The sequence below is a fragment of the Rutidosis leptorrhynchoides genome, chromosome 6, assembly GCF_046630445.1.
Source record: "Rutidosis leptorrhynchoides isolate AG116_Rl617_1_P2 chromosome 6, CSIRO_AGI_Rlap_v1, whole genome shotgun sequence".
Classification (NCBI taxonomy): domain Eukaryota; kingdom Viridiplantae; phylum Streptophyta; class Magnoliopsida; order Asterales; family Asteraceae; genus Rutidosis; species Rutidosis leptorrhynchoides.
This window is the reverse complement of record NC_092338.1, coordinates 86,269,751-86,292,389: the sequence shown is the minus strand read 5'-3', so window position 1 is coordinate 86,292,389 and position 22,639 is coordinate 86,269,751. Positions and strand designations below refer to the sequence as shown.

Genomic DNA, 22,639 nt, shown 5'->3' with positions numbered 1-22,639 from the left:
ATTAAGGGATAAACCAAGTTTTGTAAAGCTAGATTCTATCCCAATGATATAATGCCAAGTAGAACACGAACGACTTGAAGAAGATACACCCAACCCCTCGCCCCTCCCATAGATGCTTTTAATTATTTTAACGACCCTATGTTTAACCCCCCCCCCCCCCCGACTCATAAGGAGCAAGAATTTCATCCCATTTTACCCAAGACATTTTAATTTTATTATTTTCCCCCTACCGCCCCAAAAGAACTTACGACGGAGACTCTCGAGAAGGTTGATGACGCATGTAGGAGCTCGGAAGAGTGAGAAGTAATACAATGGAAGACTTGAGAGAATTGACTTGATTAAGATTAACCTTCACCTGTATAACATTGCCTTTGTCTTCCACCCCGCGAATCTTTTATTAACTTTCTCGACAATCGGTTTCCAATCACTCATTTTGTTCATTTTTAGGCCAACCGGTAAACCTAGATGTGTAATGGGTAATGAACCGCCAACACATCCAACATCTAAAGCTAACTCATTGGTTTCATCTTGGGAAGACCCGACACCATATAACACACTCTTGGATCTATTCACCTTTAGACCCGAAACTTTTTCAAAACATTCAAGGATTTTCATTACATTTCTCATGTTTCTTTTGCCCCATTTCCCAATGAAAATTGTGTCGTTCGCGTATTGTAAATGAGACACTATTACCTTATCCAATCTAATTTCTACCCCTTTTAGATAACCCCGATCACAAGCCGACTTAGCAAGATAGTTCAAACCCTCACCGAAAATTAAGAAAAGGAAAGGGGATAAGGGATCACCTTGTTGAATTCCCCTTTCTAAAGAAAATTTCGGAGTGGGGGACCCATTAACAAGGACCGAGACGGAGCTCGACCTAAAACATGCACTTATCCACTTTCTCCATTTTTCACCAAAACCCATAAGCCTCATGATATCAAACAAGTAATTCCAATTGACACTATAGAAAGCTTTCTCAAAATCAATCTTAAATATGAAGCTTTTTTGCTTTCTCCTTTTCAAGTCTTCTACCGCTTCGTTAAGGATGAGAGCGCCATCTAAAATTGACATACCTTTACTAAACGCGCTTTGCTCCGAGCCAATGAGTTTTGGGATCAGATTTTTTAATCTATTTGCAAGCAACTTGGAAATAATTTTGTAATAGGCCCCAATTAGGCTAATTGGTCTATAGTCACCCAAAACAGTGGGGTCTTTTCTTTTCGGGACCAAAGTTAAGAATGAAGCATTGCAACCCCTAGAAATCTCCCCATTTTCCCAGAACCAAGATGTCGCATTCATTAAGTCAACTTTGATTAAAGGCCAATATTTTTTGAAAAATTTGAAATGGAATCCGTCCGGGCCCGGGCTTTAGACCCACCACAATCTTTAATAGCATCAAAGACTTCTACCTCAGTGAATGGGCCCTCCAGGCTACTAGCCTCTGTTGATGATAATCGACATGGAAGTGGACTTTCAAATGAAGGTCTGTTGGTTTCAAATTCAGAAAAAAAGTTTTTATAGAAAGAGAATACCTCTGATTTGATAGCCTCCGCTTCTTCATGCCAAAACCCATTAACACTAATACCCCGGATGTTGTTCTTAGACTCTCTTCTTTAATTATCAAATGGAAAAATTTGTTGTTTTCATTACCATCAATTATCCATTTTAACCTTGCCTTTTGCTTGAGCATCTTTCTTTTAACGGCTTCTTTTTCTATCCATTGTGATCTCAGATTCAACCATGTATTACGATCTTCTTCGATAAGGCTTTCACATTCTGCCTTTATCTCCCATTCAGAAACCTCATTCTTCAGTTTGTTAATGTCCGATTCAAGTGAGCCATAGGTGTTTACACTCAAAGTTTTTAATGCTTGCTTGACGTTTTTGAGTTTCTTCAAGAAAATTGAATCAGGCCTAGTTCCTTCTACCCCACAACTCCAAGCATCTTCTATCACCTTCTTTGCCCCCGAAATATCGATCAATGTGTCGAAAACGCGAATTGGTTTTGGTCCAAAATCTAATCTTATCACGTAGGAGTATCGGACAATGATCCGATAGCTTTCGGTCTAGTGCAACCGTTAATAAATCATCCCACATACTGACAAACTTCTCCGATACGAGAAATATATCCAACTTGCTAAACTTGATCCCGTCATCGCTAATTCTCGTGTATCTCCTCCCGACTAATGGTATTTCAATAAGGTTCGATTTATTGATGAAGTTATTGAAATTATCCGCTCTTCTTTCATGAAATATGCAATTCTTTCTCTCATCAATATTCCTAACTTCGTTAAAGTCTCCACATAAGACCCATGCGACATCTTCGTATTCCATAATATTTTCTAAGCTCGCCCATATATCACGTTTCTTTTCATCATTGTGTGGTCCGTACACATTCACAATTACACACTCCTCTTCACACCCCTTCCAGTGACCTTTTATAGCCAGGAAGTAGTCTTTCTTAACCGCGCAATTGACAGTAAAAGCATTAATATTCCAAATGAAGAGTAAACCACCCGACCTTTCTAAAGCCTCTTTCTGGACGTATCCGAAGTCACCTGAGCCCCATAAGGATTCTATCCAGTCATCTCCTACTATCCCGCATTTAGTTTCCTGAACCGCAACAACATCTGCACAAGACTGATTGCATAAGTTCCTAAACCACTCAAATTTTCCTTCCCTTTTGAACCCACAAATGTTAACAGAAACTATCTTCATTAGAAACCTAGGAATAACGACAGAAGCAAGGAGTCAGTAACCTAAGGCATAGAGCTGGCCCATTTGAGGCCCAACTCCCTACCGAATTCTTCTAATTGAACACTGGAGTTTGATCTGGATTTACCTTGTGAGACAGCCATTCTATTTAGATTACTAACCTTAGGCCCCAATTTAGATTTTGATCTAGAAATTGACTTGGATTTGAAACTATTCTTTTTATGGACTTGAACCGTTCCTGTACAGTTATGAATATTTCTCGCAATCGATTTAATGTACCTAATACGTGAAGATTCCCTCCAATTGTACACTCTTTTTATGGTACGCTCATTCAATTGCTCGTTGTTCCTTGACCTAACTCTGAGACGAGAGTTGGGGAGTGAGTCACTGACCTTTGTTTTTGAATTAATCTCAGAGTCTGACCTTTCTTTTGCTTCATCATTACAATAATCTCTACCTAGGATTTCGTCGAAGGCCTTCGCTGTTGCTAACTCTTCATTAATTTGATGGAATCAATCTTGAATCTTTCCCCCTCTTTCACTCGTATTGGCAGTTTTATCGGTGTTTACATGTAGTTCCTTAGAGTCTCGTTGATGGGTTGTTTTATCATTGATTGATTCTTGGGCTACCCACTTTTGTTTATTAGATTGGGTTTCCGTATCCACAACTACATTCAGCTAGTTAATGGGCCGTGTGTTGGATGACCCATTCCCCACCTTTTAACTAATTGACTCCCCTTCTAAGTTGGGCTCATTTTCGATTGGCCCATTAATCACATCTTTATCATCCATGTTGTTGGGATTGGGCGTCTCAGGAATAAATTCTTTAACTGAATCGCCGTCCTCGTTTAGTGCATCGATATTAAATTGTTCCCTACGTTTTCAATTATTAGGGTTAGCCCTAGTGCCATCTGCCTTGGACTTCCATCGTCATTATTGCAGAAAAAAGACTCTTCTGTTTCCAACGACTTTGATCTGATGATTTTGGCTATCTTTTTTTCATCCAAGATTTGGTCATCCTGATCTTTTCTGGCATCGGAGAGTTCATCTCGATCTGAATCTGAGGCTGAGTTCCATTCGCTGCTATCTTCATCTTCAAGTTCTATTTCAACAATGTCTGAAACTTCTTCGATCACTTTAACATAGAAAACTGTACTCCAGCTTTCACTTTAATGGTTTCAGCGATTAGTTCGCAGCCTTGTAATTTCACCATCACTCTATCAATCTTCAAATTTTGATTACCTTCGAAAATGCAATTTTGTGTGTCCAGAATCGGTCCCCACCATCCTGCAATCTTTTTGAATGATTTCTCTGACCAATACTTCATTGGAATTCCAATAATATTCAACCAAGATAGCCTGCAAGAAAGTCGTTGTTTAGAGTCCCATTTTCTAAGGTTATTGATACACCTCCTGATGTTGTGGTTCTCGTTGCCCATTATGTTTTGTACTGTAATTTCAGAATCAGAGACAAGCATGACTTCGAGGCCATCTAGGTACTTAACATCGATTTCTTTTAATCCTTCTTCGTTGCATAGTTCTTTTATTTTCTCGAGGGTTTCAAGTTTTGACACATCACCAACCAATGCCTTCGCTAGTTGTGAGGAGTTGTCATCATCATTCTCAAAGGTAACTAGATGTTCTTTAGATGTTGGCGACTTACTATTCTGTCCGTAATCTCTTTCTTCATGTTGGTTGTTTTCAGCTTGACCTTTCGGCTTCCACGTTTGTTGTTTGAAATTATCATAAAAAGAATGATTAGGTTGCTTTCTCTGACCAACCACATATGTATAGCTTCGACCATCATGGTATCCACCTTTCTAGGCTCTATTATATTCTGCGTCTTGTTTGTTTTCAGCCCCTGGTTTGTGGTTATTTTCATCTGCAGAATGTTTCTGGTTGCCCTGAAAATGCGTGAATGTTTTATCCATCACCATCCTTCAAAGGTTGCCTTTCATAAGCCTTGAAAGCTCTTAGAAACTCACCTTCAATCTGGATTCTGTTCAGGTTAATGAGAAAGACATCTGGATTGTTGATACCCTCAAATCGAACGAAACTAAATCGTTGCCCATTTCTCAGCCTCTTTCGTGCTAAATAAACATCATTGAGTTTACCATGCTTCTTGAAAAGTTTCCAAAACTCTACCACATTCCATGATTCTGGGAAGTTAAAGAAAAAGAATGATGTGATGCGGATTCTGTTAATCTTGTTCAATCGATCTCTCAAATCCCTTCCGTTGTATCCTTCACGACCATCTCTCGAACTCTTGAAGTTACCATCAACTTTGTTCATTATGATCATGTTGAAATGCTTTATTTTTTAACTTTCTATGTTGGAATGCAACCGCACGGTTGCAGGTATGCAACCGTATGGTTAGACACGTAACCGCACGGTTACAAGATGCAATAGCACGGTTGCACGTGCAGTGTGTATATAATGGGTATAACGAGTTCATTGTTAGGATTACGAATCCTAATCTATCCTACACGTATAATTCAATACCCTGGTGCTCTAGCACTCATCTAAGTCGATCTTTAACATATCTAAGTCGATTTATTCATTAAGATCAAAGGTTTAAATTGGATTTTGAGTATAAAACCCAATAATGAGATTTTCCGCACTCGTTATTGAATCTAAGATCGTTTAATCCTGTTTACACGATCCTACAGAAGGTTACCAAAATAGGGCATGATAGGCTTGCTTTCATGACCCGTCCTAATCCATCCGGACGAAGTCCATATCGATTATAAACGATTCACAATAGTTGATTACATCACGAAGTACTTGACCTCTATATGATACATTTTACAAACATTGCATTCGTTTTTAAAAGACAAACTTTCATTACATCGAAAGTTGACGGCATGCATACCACTTCTTAATATATCCAACTATAAATGACTTGAGAATAATCTTGATGAACTCAATGACTCGAATGCAACGTCTTACGAAATATGTCATGAATGACTCCAAGTATTATCTTTAGAATGAGCAAATGCACAGCGGAAGATTTTTTTCATGCCTGAGAATAAACATGATTTCAATTGTCAACCAAAAATTTGGTGAGTTCATAAGTTTATCGTAAACAATAAAATTCATCATTTTGATAGACCACAAGATTCAAATACAGTACACCTATCTCATGTACGAAACCATTTTCATAAATCTTAGTAACCGTACACATATCTAGTGTACAAAAATATCATACACATAACCTGTGTATAAAATCATTCTCTTGATACATAACATTCACTTTTCATTCATTGCTTGGCTTGGTAACCGACCTTAACATATAATGCACATAAATAATATCCCCAAAAACAGAACACCTCGTCTGTATAATATATAAACTTCGAAGTACTAAACACCACGCCCACTAGCTCTTCTGTATAGTGAACATTCTGGGTGGGGGTGTTAAACCCGGTAGCTACCTTTAGGATTCGCGTGAATTAGGAACATACCCGATTCTAATTCTTAGGTTACCAAGCAATAATAATCAGGGGGAAAATATTCAAAACAATTAGTGGCAATTATCACGTCCAACTAATTCAATAATAATCCACAGAACTTCTGTCTGCATAATAATTCATTCGAGGAATGTTTTGCTTGTGTCTATCTCGTCAAATATTTATAAAAGCATTTCATGTATTCGCAGTTCAAAATATATTTCTAAAGCATTTAATAAAGCAGTTATAAAGACAGCGCATGTATTCTCAGTCCCAAAAATGTAAAGAGTAAAAGGGAATCAAATGAACTCACAATACGATATTTTGTAGTAAAAATATGCATACGACGGAACTGAACAATGCAAGGTTGGCCTCGAATTCATGAATCTATATTATTTATATATATATATTAATACATATAATCGTAATCGAACAAGTTTAGATATTATTATTAATTGTTATTTCAGTAACTTGTATGTTTCATTGGTAACTATATTAACTTTATTTATTTTATATACCTTAGATAAATAACTAGTATTTATTATGAAAATATTAACGTTGTTATGAGATATGTTTTAAATATATTCTTATATAGCTATTTGGTAAAATAATATCAATAATAGTAAATACAAATTTGTATCTTTTTATGATAATAATAATAATAATAATAACAATAAAAATTAATAATAAAATAATAATAATAAGAGTATTAGTAATAACTACCTCAAAGGAGTAGCCCTTAAAAAAATGCCCAAGTTCGGATTTGAACCCGCGACGTCCCGCTAACCCGAAATTCCCTAAGACCAGCTGAGCTAGCCTACTTTTCTGATTTAAATCCGTTTTCAAACATAATTAACCCTTTCATGTCTGTTTCCTAATCAATTATACATCATCCATCATCAAACTATATCATTGTGACCATCATTTATCCCTTATCACAATTATCATCTAATCATTATCTAATTATCATGTATCATCCTTAAACCCTAATCATAATATCATGTATTATTATTATAATTATCATATTTTTCATCATTATCATTATTAACATCACTAACTCATCATCGTTTACCATACTCATCTTCATTTTCATCATTAACCATAATCATCTTCATTCTTAACACCCTCTAATCTTTATGACCATCACTAAACCGCATCATCTATATTACATCCTACTCACTTCATCATTAATCCATACAGTACTACCTTAAATTATTCCTCTATCTTCCTTAGTTTACCATTTGCTTGTGTCCTATAGAATACTTAATTCCCATGGTTGTTGATGGTTTATTACTCATGATAATGCTAAGGTTCTTAGATGTAAGGTTTCTATCATTCTAGTATTAAATAACTCCGAAACAATAAAACATTGTGCCGAAACGTACCCTACCAAGAATCAGGATCCATGCAAGTTTCCATAATGATTTCTTTACCGCAGGTAAGTTTAAAGTTTTTCCTATATGAGAACTTTCTTCTTAAATGTCCAGGGTGTCGATATTTATAACAAATTTTCGGGTTATCGGTTCTGCCATCAAAGCCCTTCTTGTATAGTACCTGGGCTATGTGGTTATTCATTCCCTACCTTTAACAGACTATAATGCGTATGCTCAAATGATCCCTGCCAAAATTTTCCCTGGATCACCCCATATTCCTCATGTAGTAACATTGGAACTTCTGCATGATTTACTTCAATATAATCACGCTGGCCTGGCGTCATTATATTGTACTGAATCGTACGTTCATTCCAATATCATTTCATATGGTCAATGTAACGTGATCACTTCCAATTATACACAATTTCATCTAACGGTGCTTTATCTATGCCATCTCAAAACGGAATCGACATAACTAATCTCACAGTTTCTCAATGTGGGTGCGTAGGTTCCATAGGTCATGTATTAATGCCTAAGTGTCCCGGAGTTTCTTCAAAGGTTCGGATTCAGGTAACGTTGTTAGGTTCCTTCTAGATATTCATTCTGGGTCTCGTGTCGGGTTGTACGTGTAGCAAGTAGTGATACGATATGTCTCGAGGCGACTCGCAAGTCTTTGGGTATGGCTGAGTATTAGTAGAAGACACTAGAACCTCATTAAAAGGAATGCCTTCCCGACTTCTCCAATGTCTAGGAGTGGTAGGGGCCTAAGTGCAGAAGTGTCGTTAGATCGTTGAGCAGTCGTGAAGAATGAAAGAGTTAAGTGACGGTCATGAAAGCGTACAGTGTATGTGTCAACTGAACAATCTTCTAGATTGCATGAAGTAATGTTTCGATTTCTGGAACGGTAGAACAGTAGTAACAGGTGGATTACACTACTAGTTCTTAGGGTCAGGCGAGTGGGAAAGTAGTTCAGGAAAACATCTGAACCGGGAAGGATAAGTTCTCCAAGTCGGTATAGCGGATAGTAGACAGGTAGTAAGAGCGTAATCAGGCATAACAACTACAGCAGCCTAGATCGTTTACAGCAGTACGTAGCATGGCAATAGTAACAGTATCATACTGAGGTAACATGCTAAAGGCAGATAGTGGCATGCAGAAATATAACGCAGTAGCATGCAATCGAAGGCGAATAATAGCATGCAGTAGTGAAACATGTAGTAGCATATGGCATATAGCAGTAAAAAGTAAGCAACAACATGCAGTAAGTTCAGCAGAAATAAGTAAATTAGCAAGTTGTAGATTAGTCCTATTAGTGAATCCTACTCGGGTCGGTCTTAGACTCACTAATGCAACCTAATTCCCTACAACCAATGCTCTGATACCAAATGTGACGCCCCGTACTAAATCAACATGTACGGACCATCAACAACAGGATCATTACAAGGTTAAGTACTATATGCGATTTCAAAAAGAGTTTGTATTCATAAATAAAAAAAAGTGACGTCATAACTAACGTCAAATGTTTTACATCAAAAGTATGCTTCAATGAACAGAAGAAATTAATAAGTGTATGTGACCTCAAATGGTCGTTACAAATCATAGTTCAAAAGTACTAAAGTTTGAATGCAAGATAAAGTAGTTCATGCAGTGACAACTCTAGAGCAGTGGGTGTCTACAGCAAGACTAGTATGATAGCGGAAGCAACCTCAAGCACCTGAGAAATACATGCTTAAAAACGTCAACACAAAGGTTGGTGAGCTATAGTTTAAGTATAACAGTAATGTAAGGTAGGCCACGAGATTTCAGTGCTACAAAGAGCGTTTCAAAACAGTAATCCAAATCAGTATGTTTAAGTATATGCTTAACCGTGGGCACTCAGTAACTAACTTAACGTTTAATAATATATCACCCCCTGAAAGTACACTTGGCAAGTGAGTATGTGTACGAAGTATTAAACACTCGTTAAATGCTAGCGCGACTAGCCCGAGTGGGGATGTCAAACCCTATGGATCCATATCTAAGATTCGCGTTCACGTTTCAAAAACCAATGATTAAACGTTACCGAGCTAAAGGGAATGTTTATGCCGTTGTATAACCCACACATATATAAGTTTAAGTACTCGTGCCTAGTATATTAAACATAAAATCCGCATGTATTCTCAGTTCCCAAAATAAGTTAAAGTAAAAAGGGAATGTTATAACTCACAATGATCAAGTAGCGGTAAAGTATGACTCGGGAAATAAGCAAGTATGTAGGTTGTCCAAACGGGTCCTCAACCTAAGTCAAATATCACTAAGTTAGTAAATCGTTCCAATAGGTTCATAAGTATGTAAAATAGGTCTTAAAGGTCATCACCGTTCATCATCAAACGAAAGGTATAAAGTAAGTTTTGTTCAAGGAAAGAGTTTAAAACAAGGGCTGATTTCGGTCAGTCACCACGGCCTCTATACCTACTGAAATAAGGTGAGACCAGTGGCCATGGATCCGTATATGAGTCCTTCAGTTGTGGTAAAAATTACAAAAGCAAACTCGTCTTCATTTGACCGTGGCGACGGTCTAAGTGCGAGTAGGTCAGAATTTTCAGCACAACGTTAAATGGACATAGTGACGATCGGAGGGCCATAAATCCTAAACTGTAACTCGGATTAAGACAAGTCCTATATGAAAAGTTATCTACTCAAACAGATCTATCTGAAAATCATAATTACAGTAGCCCAGGTCATACGGGTCAGACACAGAAATAGTAGAACAGTAGGGTCAGTAGGTTCCGGTGGTTCTTGGTGCTCGATGCTTATCATGGTTCTCATCCTTGATGCATATAGCTTCAAGTGTACAACTCGTTGATGTGTTTGCATCATTTTTACCAAGGTTTGACCATCATAACCCAAGTGTAAGTATAAGACATGAAGCACAACTCACTTAAGTGTTGCAAGTGTTTTGATGAACTAAAGTTACATCAAAGTCTTAGATTTAACACATACTTGAACTTTAAAACTAATAATAAGTTACAAACTTGAAAGTAAACTAACTAATCAAGCTCTTAAGATGTAGAACATAGTTCTTAGTTAGATCTTGAAGATCCAAGACTCAAAAGTCTTGATCTAAAGTTATTAAGTTAAATCTAACACAAGTGTATGAAGTTATAACTAAAAAGTTATACTTCTATGTTCTTGAACTTTTAAAGTTAACTTTAAGTTTCAAGAAGTATGAGATCAAGATTAACTTGTAATACTTGACCATGAAAGCAACAAACATGAAATTAAAGTGCATAATATAAAGAGATAAACTAAGTAAACAAGTAAATAGTTCATGGGTTGTTCATACTCTAAAGATTCAAACCAAAGTTTGATCTTTAAGAATGTAAACTTTAAGTTTACAAACATGAATTACAAGTATGATTTACAACACATGAACCTTAAATCTTTTAAAACAATAAAGGTAGAACATAAGCTAGTAAGTTTATGTTCTTGAGTGTTCTTGTAAAAACAAGATAAAAGAAGAACAAACTAGTGAGTTTGATCCTTGATAACATGTAAGTAAATAACTAGTAAGTAAACAATCATCAAGACAAGTAACAAATCAAACAAAGAATGATGATGAAGAGGGTGCTATGCTACGGTTTTCAAAAGGAAAGAAGAGAGAAAAAAATGTTCAAGTTGCTTACAAGATTAGAGAGAATAAGAGAGTAAAAGAGTTGCAAGTATGAGAGTGTTTTTGGAATGAGAGAAAATGCAAGTGTTTCAAGTAGTAAAAAAAAATGAATCTCTCCCTTGTATGCTCCAAGATTGACGGTTTAGGGGAGGGAAAGAGGAGGGCAAAAATCCACTAGTTCATTTCATGTAAAGTCTTACAAAGTTGGATATTAGAGGTGTTTTTATGGGAAGTAACATGTAACAAGATTCCAAGTATTTAAACTAACTAGTTAAGTTCCAAATAATACTTACAAGAAGTAATAGGCTAAATAAGTCCATTAATATGGGTAGGGTGGGCTCTTAAGTCCAATAACACTAATGAAAGCCCAAGTTCAAGTAATTAACAATTTAATCCAATAAAAGCCCAAGTAATTAACTAATAACCTTAGTTAATTAAAATGATTAATAAAATCAATCATGAATGTAAATAATATTCTAAAAATATTATTCGTGAAAGTTTCGTGTGTCACAAAGACGTTTCGGGCATTTAAAGTAAAGTACGGGCAATCATGGTAACAAGTAAATGTAATAACATACATTCGTTAAATTGCACGTATTAATAATAAACATTATTAATTAAAAGTGGAAAAACTAGGGTCGTTACATTACCCACCTGTTAAAGAAAATTTCGTCCCGAAATTTTAAGGAGTGACCAAACAATGGTACCGTATTGGAATAAGAAGGGGTGTATCAAAGTTCCGTGAGACCCGGGGGCTCAGAAGTAAGTTATTTACCCTGAAAGGTATTTCGGTGTATGAAAGTAAGAATGGGTATCTGTGACAACCCAGAAATTTCCAACCAAATTTAAACTTTAATCTTTATATGTTTCCGACACAATAAGCAATATTTGTTAAGTTAAATTTCAAGAATTTTAAACTATGTTCATACATTCATTCAACCTCGACCAAGTTCCAACGATTCACGAACCATTAAACAAATATGATTATATATGTATATGTGTATATATATTATAACTTGAAACGTAAACAAAATATTAGATTAATACTTTATATGATTGTATCTGTTTCAAAATGTTTATCAATGGAATTAGAAGATAAGATCAAATGATTGAATTATCAGATATATTAAATTATGATTACAAGTCTCTGTTGAAAGGCCCACGTTGATTTGAGAAATCTTTCCATTTTAACAATATTCGAAAAATGGTAAAGTAATTTATAAATAAGAACAAATTGTCAATCATTGAGAACTAGACAAAGGATAGTGGAAGATTGAATCTCATAAAGACTCGATTGATCTATTTAGTTTCAAACGTACAAAAACGTTTTCAGTTTAAAAAGAACTTTATTATTAAAACGTATATAACTTTTATAAATATCTAGAACCACTTTTGACAACTCATTACTTAACTAGTATGATAAAGATAACGATATTTATATTTTATTTTATTAAATATATATAGCGATTTAAATTAATATTATATATATTTATACGCGTATAATACGTACATAGTTTTATACTTTTACTATACTTAAACTTTACCTTTACTTTATTTTTACTTTACTTTAACTTTAATAATTCACTTTAATAATTCATACTTTAATAATTTATACTTTAATAATTCACTTTAATAATTCATACTTTAATAATTCACTTTAATAATTCATACTTTAATAATTCACTTTAATAATTCATACTTTAATAATTCACTTTAATAATTCATACTTTAATAATTCACTTTAATAATTCAAAAATCTATTATAAATAGAATTCAATAGGTTTCATTATTTCATAGAAACTTGAAAATATTTTTCTCTAAACTCTCTCAATCGATTTACATATATATATTTACTCCGTATTATTTCAAGATATTATTAGTATACATAAAATATTACGGCGGAGTGTTGTCCGAGTGATTTCGAAATTGTTTTTCGAGTAGGATAGGATTAAGGAAATTATGGGTTATAGCTATGGAGGTGATTGAGTATGGTTCATGGGTATGCTCGTGAGGTCAATATAGTGTTTATCATTTCCGTTGCGTCTACGTACCTTTCCTGCAATATTGAATCTCAATATTGATACGTGAGTACTCATAATTTAACTTTTACATACTAATAGTGTATCCCTGACTAGTGCTCGAGTATTTAGGATTATGCATGCTTGTACTTTTGATATTGCCCTTAGACAGGTTAGGTTGAATCTTGAATTAGTTACACTTGCAGTTGAGATAAGGTATAAGATATGCATGTCCTTGGAAAGCTAGTATTATTATTATCCAATTATCATTATTATTATTATTATTATTATTATTATTATTATTATTATTATTATTATTATTATTATTATTATTATTATTATTATTATTATTATTAGTATTATTATCATTATTATCATTATTAATATATATATATCATTATTTAAAAATGGTTATTGTTATTGTTATTATTATTATTACTATATTATCATTAAGATAATTATTAGTATTATCGTTAATAATATTATAGTAACTATCATTATTAATATTAGTGTAATTAAAACAAATAATTGTAACACCTAAATATTTTGATTACTATTATTATCATTATTATGAACACGATATAAAAGACAATTAAAAGCTATTAAACGAAACGATTAGGAAATAATGAGTAAGAGTATCATGATGAAATTAAAATATTATAAGATATTAATTTAGATAAAATTATCGTTCTTATTATTTTTATCATTACTATTATTATTAAAAGTATCGTTAGTATTAAAACTATCATTTTAACAAAAATTATCATTTTAATAGAAATGTCATTGTTACTATAAAATATCATTATTATTATTATTTTAAATAGAATTATTATTTTAAAGATAATATTAAAAATTATCGTAAATATTAAAGTTATCATAATTAGAATTATCGTTTTATCATAATGTCATCTTAGTAATTATAAATATTGATATTTTTATAATAATAATTATTATTACAAAATAATACAACTTTTACTTACTATCATTATAGATATTATTTTATCAAATAAATATGTGATACAAACATATTTTACTACGTGTAATAACTTACTTTAATAATACCTATCATATTATCTTTATGATATTAAATGAACCCTATAAATTTTATTACTTAATATATATAAAAGTATATTTTATTATATAAATTTAATATAAAATTTTATTTATTAATAAATAAATTATATTATTTACTCTAATAAATCTTTTAAAAATATTTAAAAATATAAAACGACGATATTTAAACTATATATTAATCATGTATAGATTTTTGGAAATTATTTTGAGTCAAATTTACTTTTGTTGACTTTTGCATATTAGTCTCGAGCATTAGGATTGTGGTACACTATGACTTGACCTAATTTGTTAGACAAATATTGACCAACATATAAATATATATAATTAATTTAGGTTCGTGAATCCGAAGCCAACCTTGCACTTGTTCAATGACGTTATATGTATTTTTACTACGAAATACAGTATGGTGAGTTTCATTTGCCTTTTTACCCTTTATATTTTTGGGCTGAGAATACATGCGCAACTTTTATAAATGTTTTACGATATAGACACAAGTACGTGAAACTACATTCTATGGTTGAATTATCGAAATCGAATATGCCCCTTTTTATTAAGTCTGGTAATCTAAGAATTAGGGAACAGACACCCTAATTGACGCGAATCCTAAAGATAGATCTATTGGGCCTAACAAACCCCATCCAAAGTACCGGATGCTTTAGTACTTCGAAATTTATATCATGTCCGAAGGAGGATCCCGGAATGATGGGGGATATTCTTATATGTATCTAGTTAATGTCGGTTACCAGGTGTTCACCATATGAATGATTATTTTTGTCTCTATGCATGGGACGTATATTTATGAGAACTGGAAATGAAATTCTTGTGGTCTATTAAAATGATGGAAATAAATGATTATGATAAACTAATGAACTCACCAACCTTTTGGTTGACACTTTAAAGCATGTTTATTCTCAGGTGTTAAAGAAATCTTCCGCTGTGCATTTGCTCATTTTAAAGATATTACTTGGAGTCTTTCATAGCATATTTCGAAGAACGTTGCATTCGAGTCATTGAGTTCATCAAAGATTATTATTAAATCAATTTATAGTTGGATAGTGGATATTATGAAATGGTATGCATGCCTGTCAATTTTCGATGTAAAGAAAGTTTGTCTTTTAAAAACGAATGCAATGTTTGTAAAATGTATCATATAGAGGTCAAATACCTCGCAATGTAATCAACTATTGTGAATCGTTTATAATGTATATGAACGGGTCCTTTCAGTAATCAACTTTGGTTTCGGAAGGAGGCCATAGGCATAGGAACCCGATATTTAAGAACGTTTCATTTGAGTAAGTGAATCGAAATTTTAGCTGAAAGTGACCAACCGGACTTGCAAGCCATAATTATTTATAGTGTCTTCAGGACGATCGGGACGGAAAATGAAGGGTATCACCCATTTTTACCATGCAGCAGGTGAATTTAACCTTGGATGAAATGAAAGCACAGCTCCATAATCTAACTTCATCCTTTCAGTTACATGTTGAAGTTAGGGTTAACATTAACTAGGACAACCGATAATTGCAATCAACAAAGGAGGAAATATATAGAGTATCCACATCAGTGTCGTAAATGTTTAAGCAGTCCCCTCCCAAGGGATAACAAGATTCATAGGTTCTCAAAGTATCTTATATTACATTTCCGAAAGAAGGTCGCACGAAAGGCGTGAGAGTGAACTCTTCAAGTGGTTCGTTCTGAATTTATCCGTGTACTTAAGGGGACGAGCGGATGAGAAGATACGTGAACTCTTGGTCCTAGAGAATGGTTTATGATGTTATGCGAGGTGTATATAAAATAGTTTATATTTTACTAGGAAAAACTATTAAATACGATACAATTTTACACAAGATATTTATTTATTTATAGAATGGATATACTTAAACCTTGCTACAACACTTATAGGCAGTGTACCTAATCGTACAGTAGTGTAGTTTTTAGTAAGTCCGGTTCGTTCCACAGGGAAATCTTTAAACAAAGCTCAACGCTATATTAGTTTATTTTTATTAAAAATACAAATATATATATAAGTAATATTATTATTATAAAGGGGGGTTTTTACCGTTTAATGACCGGTTTGTCGATTTTAAGATTTTAGTCGCAGTTAAAACCTAATGTATATAAAATAAATACAAGACTTAAATTAAAGCGTAAAGTAAATAACGATAATGAAATTGCGAATAATAAAAATGCGATAAAATAAAATTGCGATAATTAAAAAGTACGATAATTAAAAGTGCGATTAAATAACAATAAATAAAAGTTCGATAATTAGAAGTGCAATTAAATATAAAATAAAGGAAATTAAATATGAAATAAAAGAATTATGCTTATTTAAACTTCCGTAATCATGATGTTTGACGTGTTGATTTTAGTTTTATGCACATGGGTTAATTGTCCTTTGTCCTGGATTATTTAATATGTCCGTCTGGTTTTTGTCCATAACAGTCCATCAGTCATAAATATAAAATGCGAGTGTCCTCATCAAATTATTCTTATACCCGAAGTTAAATATTCCAACTAATTGGGGATTCGAATTGTAACAAGGTTTTAATACTTTGTTTAATGAATACACCAGGTTATCGACTGCGTGTAAACCAAGGTTTTACTACTTTGTTAACAATTACACCAATTACCCTTGAATGTAATTTCACCCCTGTTTTAATTATTCTAGTGGCTATTAATCCATTCCCGTGTCCGGTTAAATGAACGATTATTCGTACATATAAATACCCCGCCCATCGTGTCCGATCGAGTGTATATGGTAATTTATATGGACGCCCAATTGTAAATCTTTATATTAACATTAACAAACTTTCATTTAGTTAAACAAATATAAAGCCCATTAATAGCCCATAGTCTAATTTTCACAAGCGTCGTTCTTTTGTCCAAACCCCAATTATGGTACAAAGCCCAATTACCCAATTTTAGTAATTAGCCCAACATCATGATTACTTCGTTTTAAATAAGCATAATAATAACTTAGCTACGAGACATTAATATAAAAAGGTTGAACATAACTTACAATGATTAAAAATAGCGTAGCGTTACACGGACAGAATTTCGACTTATACCCTTACAACATTCGCTAACATACCCTTATTATTAGAATTAAAATTAGAATTAAAATTAAAATATAAATTATATATATATATATATATCGTATATATGAGAGAGAGATATATTTTCTGTGTTTAAAACTCGGCAAAAAACTGGCTTTATATAGGACCTGACCAGCATTTTCACTCCATGCGACTCGCATGGATTTTGTGCCTCTGGCCATGCGAGTCGCATGGCCACCCTGGATCCAGCCAAATTGCTTTGTTTTCTTCTTGCCGACGTAATATAATAATAATATATAATATATAATTATATAATTATATATATATATTATATTATATTCTTGTGCATAGTAGACTAGATATTTTTGGTCCGTAGCGTCGAGCGTTTCTTCTTGGCTCAGGTCCCGGTTCCGGATTTTCGGACGTCTTCGCGTATTATTTTATATCGTGTACTTTGCGTCTTGTAACTTGTACTCTTGTCATTTTGAGACGTTCCTCATCAATATTTTGAACCTTTTTAGTTGTATCTTGTACTTTTTAGCTCTTTGGACCTTTTTGTCTTCAATTTGTCGAATCTGTCTTTTGTCTTCACTTTTTAATATTTAAACGAATATTGCTTGTAAATCGAACAATACCAACTAAAATCTTGTCTTTCTTGGGGAATAATGCTATAAAATATATGTTCCTTTTTAGCCTTATCAATATCCCCACACTTGAGCGTTGCTTGTCCTCAAGCAATACAGTCTTGAAATAAAAACATACAAATCACTTCTTTATTCTTCACACTTTATACATCAGTGATTTTGATATGGCGGTATAAACAATGATAGTAACGATGTGGTTAAGGTGGGTGTGTCTTTTATAGTTGCCTCGGGTTTAGGTCAACGACACTGGCAATCAAATAGCCGATTTACTTTCGGTTTCCAAAGCAAAGTGCACATTTGAAAGGCGGTTTACAGTCCCACATGACTATAAAAATTTAGATCCTTAAGGAAATTGGATCTTTATGAAAACATTTGATCTTTTGAAAATTCAAGCTGGATTTTACCCTAGACAAGTTTTCTGATTTGATCCATCATCGGTGTTGCAAAATATATCTGTGGATCAATATTTTGGCTGAAAATTTTTAGGCTCGTGTAATCCACTGCTATCCCGGTATCGAATAGCACACATCCAGTTTACTTGTTCCGTATATTACCTTTCGGTAAACTACCGTTCGGTTGTAAAGGAAAGCGATGAACAAGAAACTGTTAAGGCAATGTCCCGTGACATGCAGATGATTATGGTTTTTTAACGTGTCGGATGCTAGAACTATCCTTGGTAGGAGCAATAGTAAAGATCATCCTATGATTTTTCGGTCTGGCACAAGGTCCTGTCTCCGACCATGCTATGCAACCACCGTTCTTACGGTTGACACCCGATTTGGTTCAGGTGACCTAATGAATTCCAGGTGAATTCCTAGGATTTTACGTTCAATGGTAATGAACGCATTGAAAATGGGTTTTCAGAAAACAAATCGGTTTGTATTTTTGATCAAAATATTTTCTCGTTCAAGCTCGAGTTTAGATATCATTGAATTCCATGAGTTTGAATTCTCAATCTTTAAGGTCAATCTCAAGGATTGAGTAATATCAGGCTTAAAAGCTGATTTTTAATCTTTAAGGAGATTATCCTTTCTGGGGATCTGATTCATTAGTCTTATCCAGCTAATTTGCACGGTGCCTCCCCATTGTACGAGATAAATCCTTCTCATGGTTAGGATAAATCTGACCACTTGGCGACCCTGTTTAATGCTGAGGTCCGTGGATTTCCTGCTGATTTTAGTAATGACTTTTCTAGATTTTTCATCAACTTACAGCTGGTCTGGATGACAACTTCATGACCTAAATCAAGAAGCGCGTTTCTTTTTCGGAAGACTTTGCTTCCTTTTAATGATGGAATTAATTCATCGTGTAGATCCATCTCTTCTTTTCTTTCATCGGGTAAAACAGTTTAGTTTAGTCCAAAGCAAAAGTATTTTCAATTATTTGTTACAGATATATGTGACATATGTTTAAAATAACTTGGTAAATTTTCCCACACTTGGCTTTTATTTTCCTTTTTATCGTCCTCTATTCCATTTTAAATGAATTTTAACATTGTAGTTTGTTTCTCAATTTATGTCCTTTCCGAGGTAACAATAATTTCGGTGTTAAAACCTAGTTTTATCGTTCATAAATATGTATAAACATGATTTTGAGTTCATTTAATTGAAAATTTTGAAAAATTTTACTAGAATTGGGTAGTTAGTATATAAGACTAGGGCTGTTCTTTTTTATCAGAGAGCACTAGATTCTAATACAACTACTGCTTTACTAGTATTTTTAATGGTAACCAAGTGTTTAATATAAAAATTTTAAAATCCGAAAGAATTTAACCCCTTCCCACACTTAAGATCTTGCAATGCCCTCATTTGCAAGAAATCAGTAACAATTTAAATTATTGAGGGTGATTTGTGTGAAAATGATTAAATTTTTACCAAAGTTTCCAAATATATTGGCGTTTGTTTGCTGAATGATAAATGGTGCACATCATTTGTTCATTCCGTCTTGTTGTTATTTCACATATATTTTGCATCTTGTCGTCAAAATTAGTTGCTTTTGCTGAACTTAATGCCAGTCTTTGAAAATGCGTTGTTTTACCCTGTTGTGTACATAACATAAAATACATACAATACAAATATAATCATACATGCAATTTGAAATGGAACTTTGGCATCCCACTTTCAAACTATAAGAAAAATATTAGTACATAATAATAAAAAGAATATCAAACATTACATAAATGTAATAAAATGTTAAGTGTTTAAAATAAAAATAAAAATTATAAATTACCAACTTATCTTTACTGATCAGGAGGTGGGTTAGGAGGAAAATTAGGATATGGATCCCAATTCATGTTCGCGTCCGGGTTCCATGGCTGATTATAGGTGAACTGGTATGCTGCGTCATAATCATATGAATCATAGGGTGGTCTCATTTCTGGCTGATGTGCGAGATAGTATGCGGGTCGGGTCAGATAATACATCTCGCCAGGCTGCAACTGGCTTATAATTTGGCGCTGATGATAATCCCATCGGCCATGCTCTCGTTGCCGGGAATGCTCGTAGTCATTCCGACGTTGCCATGCCTCGTACTGCATATGCCTATCATAGTTCGTCATGTATTCATCCTCCATACGAACGCCTAAATCAAGAGCAGTCTCCCGAACAACTCCTATAATGTTGTTCGCCTCCTCCATCTCGTCATCCGAACCTCTTTCTACCTGTCGCTGAGGTCCCTCGTATCGATATACCCGACCACGTCTCATCAATAATACCCTTGCACCGTGATAAAGGTTTGAACTTATAGTTTCACCTTCGTCCTCTATTTCGTTCATTGGACCCCCTTGGTGCTTATCCACACCTAAATACTCTCCAATGAGAGTAATGAAAATACCACCACCTATAATACTCCCCGATTTCATCCCCGAAACTACATTAGCGAGATAATAACCAACACAATAGGGAATGTTAACGAAACTCCTCGGGTCTCTAATACACTTGAGGTAGAACAAATCGTTTACGGTCAATTTCTCCTTATTCTTACCCCTTTGTGTAATTGTGTTTGCTAAGAATCTATGAATCACCCGGAGTTCAGCTCTGTCTATATCTAAGTATGTATGATTTCCACTGGCGTGAAATTCATTAAAGTGGGACATACGCCTCCAGACGGCGTTAATATCAAATTCCCTATCTATCCTTTCTCCTTGGGCAATCAGGCTATTACAGTCGGGGCTCAAAAGTTCAGCAGGGGTGTAAATCTGTAAGGCCCTGGCTAAATCTATCATGGACATTCTGTACATGCGTCCACCTAACAGAAATCTAATAAAGCTTCTATCATCTATCCTCCTAACATCACTGTTTAACTTAATAGTACTAAGTAATTCTATACATCATTCCCTATATATGGTTCTACGAATGGAAAATAGGCGCATCCAATCGTTAAACTGAGAATTACCATACCTTTGCACCAATAATTCCCGAATCGGTTCGGCAAGGTCAACTGTTTCCAAAGGTACCCAGTCAATTGCCCTTGGCATTTCAACAACCTTAAAGTAGAGAATGTGCATGTTCTTTTGATAATCTGGATACTCTATCCAACATCGATCAAATCTCAGATTTGGGTGTAACTGATCTTCATTAATGTCTAAACTCAGAATCATTTGATGTGGAGCGAATTGACGAAACTGATTCATGAATAATTGATCTTGATCGTGATATGGAATATGTTGATCCTCATGTTGTTCTTCTTCTTGTTGCATATGTTCTTGTTCATAAAACATTTCCGGTTCGGGCTCTGGTTGTCTGGACGATGATGCACCGTCCGTATCTGTATTTCTCTGCAAAACACATTAAACACAAAATTTGTGCATCCAAATATGCATTAGTGTTAGCAAAATAATAACTTGAAACAATTATGATGGCATGTTCAATTCATAACACATTTTATACATATTTTCCTAAAAATAACAATTATATACTTTTACATACGAAAATGTGTACAATGTTTTATCACATTTAAACTCTTAAACATGTCAACAATAATTATTATAACAATTAAACACTTGTTACATGGCATTCAAATCAAACTAGTGCTCATTTTCATATTTTTGTCAAGTCTACACTTTGTCAAATAAGCATATACGAAAAATGTACATCAAGTTCATAAGCATTTATCTCAAATAACATGCCAAAATAATCACTACTAGCAATGAAACAAGTTTCAAATGGCCTTTATATCAAATTATCCAAGTTCATGAATTTTTAGACTTAAAAAGTCCACTTTAATTCTCAAAAACATGTTTAGGCTCAAAGTTTAGATCAATTAACTACCTAAACATGTTACACTACTTAATTTAGCAACAATTCATGACAAAAATCGGCCATAACCTGTTTATATCAAAAAGTCCCAAATTTCTCAAGAACACAAACCCTAGATTCTTAAAAATTTGAAGTTTTTAGCTTCAATTCATGTTAAATAGCTTCTATCTAGGATATACATGCATAATATAACATCAATTTAACACTAATTTCACTAAAAATTAACAAAAATTAAATTAGGTAAAATGGCTCAAGAACACACATAATTCGAATTTAAAGAGATTAGGGGTGAAATCTTTACCGTTCTCCTGAAGGGGTTGAGACTACTGAATCTAGGCATAATTGTTGTGAAGTTTTGCAAAAAATTTGGTGAAAAATGATGAATTTTTGAGAGGGTTTTGG

The 22,639-nt window shown here is 33.8% G+C and overlaps 1 protein-coding gene across 1 annotated transcript; it reads right to left on the bottom strand.

Moving 5' to 3' along the window:
* Positions 1 to 1,316: 1,316 nt before the first annotated feature.
* LOC139853839 (uncharacterized) lies at positions 1,317 to 2,720 on the bottom strand. The gene is made up of 3 exons (XM_071843183.1): positions 2,102 to 2,720; positions 1,536 to 2,019; positions 1,317 to 1,488 (listed from the first exon to the last, which is right to left on the bottom strand). The coding sequence occupies exons 1-3, from the start codon at positions 2,718 to 2,720 to the stop codon at positions 1,317 to 1,319; spliced, it is 1,275 nt and encodes a 424-aa protein (XP_071699284.1).
* Between the last annotated feature and the right edge of the window lie 19,919 nt (positions 2,721 to 22,639).

Excerpts from the sequence above, each read along its gene's own strand:
- LOC139853839 (XM_071843183.1), bottom strand. The coding sequence starts at position 2,720 with ATGAAGATAGTTTCTGTTAACATTTGTGGGTTCAAAAGGGAAGGAAAA. Across the intron at positions 2,020-2,101 it reads CGTATCGGAGAAGTTTGTCA|ATTTTGGACCAAAACCAATT; the intron begins GTATGTGGGATG and ends TGATAAGATTAG. Across the intron at positions 1,489-1,535 it reads CGGAGGCTATCAAATCAGAG|ACCTTCATTTGAAAGTCCAC; the intron begins GTATTCTCTTTC and ends TGAAACCAACAG.